The sequence below is a fragment of the Lagenorhynchus albirostris genome, chromosome 6 (genome assembly GCF_949774975.1).
Source record: "Lagenorhynchus albirostris chromosome 6, mLagAlb1.1, whole genome shotgun sequence".
In the NCBI taxonomy this organism is placed as follows: Eukaryota; Metazoa; Chordata; class Mammalia; order Artiodactyla; family Delphinidae; genus Lagenorhynchus; species Lagenorhynchus albirostris.
This window is the reverse complement of record NC_083100.1, coordinates 37,627,322-37,636,479: the sequence shown is the minus strand read 5'-3', so window position 1 is coordinate 37,636,479 and position 9,158 is coordinate 37,627,322. Positions and strand designations below refer to the sequence as shown.

The 9,158-nt window shown below is 42.9% G+C and overlaps 1 protein-coding gene across 1 annotated transcript; it reads left to right on the top strand.

Moving 5' to 3' along the window:
* The first annotated feature begins 4,598 nt into the window (after positions 1-4,598).
* On the top strand, positions 4,599-6,877 carry MARS2 (methionyl-tRNA synthetase 2, mitochondrial). Its single transcript, XM_060151375.1, has one exon. The coding sequence runs from the start codon at positions 4,620-4,622 to the stop codon at positions 6,399-6,401; it is 1,782 nt and encodes a 593-aa protein (XP_060007358.1). The 5' UTR covers positions 4,599-4,619; the 3' UTR covers positions 6,402-6,877.
* Positions 6,878-9,158: the final 2,281 nt, after the last annotated feature.

Genomic DNA, 9,158 nt, shown 5'->3' with positions numbered 1-9,158 from the left:
TCTTAACACCTGTCACTGAGCTATAGATTTAATACAATGGTGACCTTAACCCCAACAGGCTTTTTTTTTTTTGCATGGAATTTGTCAAGTTGATTTTAATATTTATGTGGAAGATAAAAGGGCCAAGAAGGTCCGAGATACTTCTGAAGAAGAATGAGGAGAGGTTAGTTCTCTGTATATTAAGACTTATTATAAAGCCATAGTAATTAAAGCTATTTTTAGCAAGGCATAGACAAATTAACCAATCCAACAGCATAAAGAGCCTAGAAACGGGAACATACATATGTGGAGATTTAACATATGATGGAGGTGGCATGGCAGATGGTGGGGAAATGGTGCTGGGACAATCGGCTATCTATATGGAGAAGAAATTGGATCCCCATCTCATATCATATATAAAAATTTTAATTCTACAGAAACAACTTGAACATCAAAAGCAAAACTGTTATACTTTTATATGAAAATATGAATATTTATTGACATCAGAGTACTAAGAGCATTTTTAAGGCAAAAAGATAATCATAAAATAGTCCTAAATGATTAATTGTGACAACCATAAGATATATGTTGATAAATTCTATATTAAAATTAAGAACTTCTATTCATTAAGCCTCTTTAGTGTGAAAAGACAAGATACAAAATGGTAGATGATATTTGTCAACCATTGAAGGAACAATATCAAGAATATGTAAAGAACTCCTGCAAATAAATAAAAAGACAAGCCAATAGAAAAATAGACACAAAATATAAATAGGCACTTCACCGGCAAAGAAACATATGTAGTTAATAAATATATGAAGAGATGCTCAACTTTACTTCTATTTAGGGAAATGCAAATCAAGACCAAAGTGAGATAACATTTTATTGCAGTAAAATTCAAGTAAAAAATTTACCATTTTAACTATTTTAAAGTGTACAGTGAGTTAAGTACAGTTAACCCTTGAACAACATGGGGTTTAGGGACACAGACCCTCCATATGATGGAAAATTCGAGTATAACTTTATAGTCAGCCCTCTGTATCAGTCGTTCTGCATCTGTGAATTCAACCAACAGTGGATTGTGTAGTATGTATGTATTTATTTTTTTAAAGATAATTTAAAAAAAATTAATTAATTAATTAATCTTTGGCTGCATTGGGTCTTCGTTGCTGCGCGCGGGCTTTCTCTAGTTGCAGCGAGTGGGGTATACTCTTTGTTGCGGTGCACATGCTTCTCATTGCGGTGGCTTCTCTTGTTGTGGAGCACCAGCTCTAGGTGTGCGGGCTCAGCAGTTGTGGCACTCAGGCTCAGTAGTTGTGGCTCGTGGGTTCTAGAGTGCAGGCTCAGTAGTTGTGGTGCACAGACTTAGCCACACTGTGGCATGTGTGATCTTCCTGGACCAGGGCTCGAACCTGCGTCCCCTGTATCGGCAGGCAGATTCTTAACCACTGCGCCACCAGGGAAGTCCCCAGTAGTATGTATTTATTGAAAAAAATCTGCATACAAGTGGATAAACCCATGCTGTTCAAGAGTCAGCCGTACATTCACACTGTTGTACAATGATCATCATTATCTAGCTCTAGAACTTTTTTATTACCCTCAAAAGAAAACTCATATCCTTTAAACATTCATTCTCTATTCCAACCTTCCTCCAGCACCTGACAACCACTAATATTCTTTGTGTTTCTGTGCATTTGTCTATTCTCAATATTTCATATAAATGGAATCTAAAACATATGGTCTTTTGTGTCTGGTTATTTTCAAAGATTTATCTAGGGACTTCCCTGGTGGCGCAGTGGTTAAGAATCCACCTGCCAATGCAGGGGACATGGGTTCGAGCCCTGGTCCGGGAAGATCCCACATGCCGCGGAACAACTAAGCCCGTGCTCCACAACTACTGAGTCTCCGCTCTAGTGCTCGTGAGCCACAACTACTGAGCCGACGTTCCACAACTACTGAAGCCCACGCGCCTAGAGCCTGTGCTCCGCAACGAGAAGCCACCGCAATGAGAAGCCTGCACACCACATTGAAGAGTAGCCCTCACTCACCGCAACTAGAGAAAGCCCACGCGCAGCAACGCAGCCAAAAATAAAATAAATAAATTAAAAAAATAAAGATTTATCTATGTGTTGGCATTTATCAGTACTTCATTCAGTACTTTGTATGGCTGAATAATATTCCACTGCGTGGTTATATTCAATACCACATTTGTTTATCTAGTCATCAGATGATAGATGTTTGGGTTGTTTCTGTCTTTTGGTTATTGAGACTAGTGTTTCTATGAATATTAGTGAGATAACTCATTTTATACTTAGTTGAGCTGACAAAAAATTAAGAAGTAGATGATATCAAGAATTAGGGAGAACTCTTTAAGGGTATGTCGCTGATGGGAATGTAAATTTGTTTAATCATGTTGGAAAATAGCATTATCTTGTGAAACTGAACTTTCACATCCTCTATGATCAAGCAATAGCACTCCTAGGTATACACCCATGAGAAACTTTAGCATATAAGTACCAGGAGATATATGTAGATGAGAAAGTTAATAGCAGTACGATTTCTAAGAGCAAAAAACTTGAACCACTGAAGTGTGCATTACCAGCCATTTCTTTTAAGAAGCTCTGCTATAAAGGAAAGGAAAGAAATGCAGCAGTAGTGGAGATTGAGAATTTTTTTCTTTTTAAGATGGGAGAAAAAATAGCATGTTTGTACACTGAAGAATTGATTCCATGGACAAGGGTGAAAAAAAGAATTGAGGGAGAAAAAAAATAATTTCTGGAGAAACTGATTTCTCAGATACTTAAACTGGGTTTGTCTCGTAGTTCTGGAGGGTACCGTACATACCCTCCAGTTTTAAGTTTTATCTATCCTTCTCTTGCCCTTCTTAAACTGCTGGATCAAATAGCACATTAACTAAGTAGCCAAAGGATATTTGTTGTATCTATTGTAACTCCTAAAGAGCATTTGATTGGTCTACTTTCTATACCACCACGGAAATCAGATCCAACTTACCATATGCCTCAATTCATAAATTATTATGCAGCAGTCAAAATGAATTAACTAGTTACAGGCAAAAACATGAATACACTATACGTGGCATGGTATCTTTTTTTGTTTTTTGGCCGTACCGCGTGGCTTCTGCGATCTTAGTTCCCGGACCAGGGATTGAACCCCAGCTACTGCAGCCACTGCCAAGTCCTAACCACTGGACCAACAGGGAATTCCCATGATATCCTTTTTTAGAATGTTTCATACAAGCAAAATTAAACAATATGTTGCTTAGACATACTTTATATGTAATAACATAAATGCCAAAGTACAAAATTCAGGACAATGATGACCTCTGGGAGGAAGACAGGAAGACAAGGAGAAAGAGAGCATATAGATCTAAATCACTGGTAATCTCCTAGTTCAGTGGTTCTCAAACTTTGGTGTGCATCAGAATCACCTAGAAAACTCATTAAAACCTAGACTGCTGGGTACCACCCCCAGAGTTTTTGATTCAGGAGGGGAGTGTGGGGCCTAAGAATATGCATTTCTAACAAGGTCCCAGGTGCTGCCAATGCTGTTCTTTTGGGACCGCATTTAGAGAACCACTTCTAGTTCTTAGGTTGGCTTGTGGGGTCACAGGTGTTCCATTCCATTTTATTATTAAATTTTATTATTAAATTAATCAAATAAAATTTTTTATTACTAAATTATTATTATTTTAATTATTAAGTTAAATGGGGGAAAAAAAAAAGACAGACCGAAGATGAGAGTATGTCAAGAAGCAAGGGTTAATATTAATCCAATTCTGGGCTCCCGAGTCATCCTTTTCGAAAAGAGCTAGGGTTACTAAAGCAAACTTGAAAAACACTGCTCTAGAAGAACTTCAAGACCATTTAAAAAGAATATTACCAACAACAACATTGAGAAATAAATTTGAAGACTGCTTTTTCCTTAGGTGCAGAGTGACAACGTACTGCATTCCAGCTTTCTGGATCTCAGTAATCTTTGCAAAGACTGGGAACATCACAAGCCTACCTCTTTTGTTGATTCAACAAAAACTGCGTTTAGAGAAAGGATTTCTCTTACTTTTTCAGTTGTTATCCTTCACTCAAGTGCTTTAGGTCATTGTTTTTCTTCCTTCCCTTCTCCCCCCTCCCTTCTGGATTTATTGTGCCCACTAGGCTCTGAGAGGAAACGTATATGATATTTCAGATCCCTACATTTACCAGAGCCTACGTAGAGGGCACACTCCTGCAATGTGCCAGCCACTGGCTGGTGTTTCAGAAATGCCTGAATACAAAATTCTTGCCCACAAGCAACTCAGTCTGGAGAAAAAAACCAGATTCATAAATATAAAATTACAAAGCAGGACACGCAGTATGATATAGAAAGATAAAGATTTATCTGCTTCATAACCTCTCCTTCAGCCAGTTCCTCTAAGCTACCGTTCTCGCTCGCTCCCACAATTCACAACCGCTGTAACCGAGGCCCACGGAGGGGGGAGCGCGGGCGGAGCGGCGGAGGGCCGGCGCTCGGGGCCGGACTTCATTGGCTCTCTGGACGGAAGCGGCGGTGCGGCTCGGCTGCGCATGCGCCCCTCACACGTGCTTACAGAACGCCCTCACCGCCGCTTCATCTCCGCAGGCATCATGCTGCGGATTTCTGCCTTTCGGCTGCTAGGACGCACGGGGGCGAGTAGGCTCTCGCTCCTGGAGGACTTTAGCTTACGCCACTACAGTTCGGACCCTCTCGGTGTCCGGGACGATACCCGCGACGCGCGCGCCTATTTCACCACACCCATCTTCTACGTAAACGCGGCGCCGCACATCGGGCACCTGTACTCGGCGCTGCTGGCTGACGCCCTGTGCCGACACCATCGCCTCCGAGTTCCCAGCGCCGCCGCCACGCGATTCTCCACTGGTACCGATGAGCACGGCCTCAAGATTCAGCAGGCAGCAGCCGCTGCGGGCCTGGCTCCATCCGAGCTGTGCGACAGAGTCTCTGCCCAGTTCCAACAGCTTTTCCGGGAGGCTGACATCTCCTCCACCGACTTCATCCGCACCACTGAGGCCCGGCATCGGATGGCTGTGCAGCATTTCTGGGGGGTGCTGAAGGCTCGGGGTCTTCTCTACAAGGGGCTCTATGAAGGTTGGTATTGCGCCTCCGACGAGTGCTTCCTGCCTGAAGCCAAGGTCACCAGGCAGCCCGGCCCGTCGGGGGATTTGTGTCCTGTATCTCTGGAGAGCGGGCATCCCGTCTCCTGGACCAAGGAAGAAAACTACATTTTCAGGCTTTCCCAGTTCCGGGAGCCGCTCCAGCGGTGGCTGCGGGGCGACCCTCAGGCCATCACCCCGGAGCCATTCCATCACGCAGTCCTTCAGTGGCTGGAAGAGGAGCTGCCTGACCTATCCGTCTCTCGAAGGAGTAGCCACTTGCACTGGGGCATTCCGGTGCCAGGGGACGATTCGCAGACCATCTACGTATGGCTGGATGCCTTGGTCAACTACCTTACTGTAATTGGCTACCCAAACGCTGAGTTCAAATCTTGGTGGCCCACCACCTCTCATATCATAGGCAAGGACATTCTCAAATTCCATGCTATCTATTGGCCTGCCCTCCTCTTAGGGGCCGGCATGAGCCCACCACACCGCATCTATGTTCACTCCCACTGGACTGTCTGTGGTCAAAAGATGTCTAAGAGCTTGGGCAACGTGGTGGATCCCAGGACATGCCTTGACCGCTATACTGTGGATGGCTTCCGCTACTTTCTCCTTCGTCAGGGCGTCCCCAACTGGGACTGTGATTACTATGGTGAAAAGGTGGTTAAGTTGTTGGATTCCGAGCTGGCATTTGCTTTGGGAGGTCTCTTGAACCGATGCACTGCCAACAGAATAAATCCTTCTGGGACCTATCCGGCTTTTTGCACTACCTGTTTTCCCAGTGAGCCAGGGTTGGTGGGGCCATCAGGTCGTGCTCAGGCAGAGGACTATGCTCTGGTGAGCGCAGTGGCCACTTTGCCCAAGCAGGTGGCAGACCACTATGATAACTTTCAGATCTATAAGGCCCTGGAGGCAGTATCCAGCTGTGTCCGGCAAACTAACGGCTTTCTCCAAAGGCATGCACCATGGAAGTTGAACTGGGAGAGCCCAGTGGATGCTCCCTGGCTGGGTACTGTGCTTCATGTGGCCTTGGAATGTTTGCGAGTCTTTGGAACTTTGCTCCAGCCTGTCACCCCAAGCCTAGCTGACAAGCTGCTGTCTAGGTTGGGGGTCTCTGCCACAGAGAGGGGCCTTGGAGAGCTCCATTTCTTGCCTCGATTCTATGGACATCCATGCCCTTTTGAAGGGAGGAGGCTGGGACCTGAAACTGGGGTCTTGTTTCCAAGACTGGACCAGTCCAGGGCCTGGCTGGTAAAAACCCATAAGACCTAGAAACTCAGTTCTTATTAGCTGTGGTAAAAAAGCAAACATCTTATTTTCTTATTTTTCATTTTCAGGAAAGTTATACTAATGCTTTCTGAAGTGTTGCATCAAATGAGCACATAAGTAATGTCCCTGTGAAAAGAGGTTTGTAGCCTTTCAGGAGCCTACTCCCTACTCTTCAGTTCTCTGTGTCCATTAACCACTGTCCTTTGCACCCCAGTGTCTCTAAGATGTCTCCAGGGGAAAGGTGGGTAAGAGACAACTTTGCTGATACTACTCCTTCTCATTGTGCCTCTGTCCAAACCACAGTTATTTGCCCAGACTACCTCTCATGGCTTGTTTGTCACTGGCCTGGCCTCTGCTGGGCAAATTAGTGCGTGTGGGGGTTGGAGGCCCCCTCCCTCAGCTTTTACTTTGTTATATATGTTGGGTCTCCTGTTAAAAAGAGGTTGTTTCATTAAACCTTTAAAAACCAGTGTCCTAGACTAGATGATTTTTGCCTATGTTTATATTCTCAATTCTTAACAACCATGACTCCCTGCTTTGCTAGTTAATAATCCTGTAGTTGTGCTTTGTAACATTACACTTTAACCAGTAGATGGCTCTAGTCTCACACATTTAATTACTTAACATTGAGGTTTCAGAATATTTAGAATAGGTTTTCTGCTTCCTAATTTTGCAAAATTTAAATTTAAAGAAAAAATTTTATTGCTTTCCTTAAAATAAGGATAACTGCAACCACTGCTGTTTTACAGTAAGCAATAGAAAGATCAGAATCCTTAGTTTTTTTCAGACTACTGAAAAAGGACATTTACTCTATTAAATGTTTAGTAAGCTAATAAGTAAAGGTATCACGTTTGTTTGGACTATGATGAATTATAAAGCTCTTTTTTTTTTTTTTATGGTACGCGGGCCTCTCACTGTTGTGGCCTCTCCCGTTGCGGAGCACAGGCTCCGGACGCGCAGGCTCAGCGGCCATGGCTCACGGGCCCAGCCGCTCTGCGGCATGTGGGATCTTCCCGGACCGGGGCACGAACCCGTGTCCCCTGCATTGGCAGGCGGACTCTCAACCACTGCGCCACCAGGAAAGCTCCTATAAAGCTCTTTTGAGGTACTTGGTATGTTAAAAATTTTTTAAACTTTAATAACAGGTTTATAGGTATGATTTTTTTTTTAAATAGGTATGATTTTAAAAATCTGTAGATAGTTCAAAAGGGCAATATTTTCTTTATATTTCTTGGTCTTAATTTTGTTATCCACATACATAATTTACCTTATATGATTTCTTTTGGTCAATCAGGATCTATAATACAATATAGAAACTGTGGAATAGCTAATATAAATGTTAATACATTTACTTTCAAGTAGTTTTTACTAATTTCCCTTTGCTCCTTTAACTTATTAAAGTTTAAAAGTTTCTAAGTACCTTATCCAGATCTCTTCTGTTGCATTTGTTGAAGGTGATGGTGAAGGGAGGAAATGATCAATGCTCCAGGAATCTCAAACTGGATTTAGGGATCTCTCCAAGGCTCCATAAGAGAACATCACAGAGAAGATGTTAAGGTATCAACTTATACAATGACTACAACATAGTAAGCCAGCATTATATCTCATAGGTGATTGGACAGCTAGGGCAAAGTTTAAAATGAGAACTTGCCTTGAGATATCCATTCTAAGCATGGTAGCAAGCAGAGAGGGCTCACCATGAAGTAAACTGTGCTGGTAGTTCCCCCAGATTTATTCTGGGTGCTACTGTTTAGCTCCAATTTCTGTTTATTAGTTGGTGTGGCGAAAGATTTATGGTTACTTGGAAACATTGCTTAGAAAAGAATGCTTGAAGGCATTCTAAAGGTGGAAGGACCGTTTCTACCAGTTCCTTTAGATCCTCCTTATTCTTCATAATGGAATCCTGGGCTTTCCATATGACATATTCCAGTTACCTGCTGGGATTACTAGGGTAGATTACTGGGACCTAGGATGGAGTGTAATGTCTCAGGACTGGATAGCAGAGTAGTGAAAGAGATGGGATGTGTTTACATGGATGAAGGAAAACAGACTTGGAAAACCAGCATTGATAACTTCTGCCTTCGAAGTGCCATTATAAGTCTTACAGTTCCTATCATGAACGGAGGGACAGTGTCTTCCACTTGAATGATCTTACCTATGGCCTAATGCTGGTCAGTACACTGGACATTGGCTTGCTGGGTGTTAATAGAGTTCCTTTTGTGCAGTCTGTCATTTGTGTAGGCACTTAACTTCTACCAGAGTATTTGTGGTACTGGAGGACACAGGAAAACAGGGAAACCAAAGAGGAGAGGGCATAATTTTTACAGAAGACAGGATATTTTGAGTGAAGAAGTGTGGTAAGTTGGATATGACTTATTCTGTGGTGATATGGAAGATGAACCAGTTGGATTCTCTGTAGGAGGCAAAACAGGTAAAGCAAATACCCTTTGGGTACCAAGGTGATGTGTTATTTAATCCAGCAGTTTAAGAGTGACAAGTGGAGGATAGGCGAGACTTAAAACTGGCAGGGATGCACTTCCAAGAGAGGACATCCTAACCACTTGTGGGAGAAGATGATGATAAACTTGTAGACATCTAAGAAGTCCCCTATTCCAGAATTGCTAACACCTTATCTGGCATCTTGTGGGTTCCTTGACCAGAAAGAAAGTTTCTCCCAAGTACTACCCTAAGGCTGTCAACTATTCATTTTCGAGTATTTTTGGAGGCAGTGTTGCATGAGTGATAGAGCACTGTTCAGGT

Excerpts from the sequence above, each read along its gene's own strand:
- MARS2 (XM_060151375.1), top strand. The coding sequence starts at position 4,620 with ATGCTGCGGATTTCTGCCTTTCGGCTGCTAGGACGCACGGGGGCGAGT.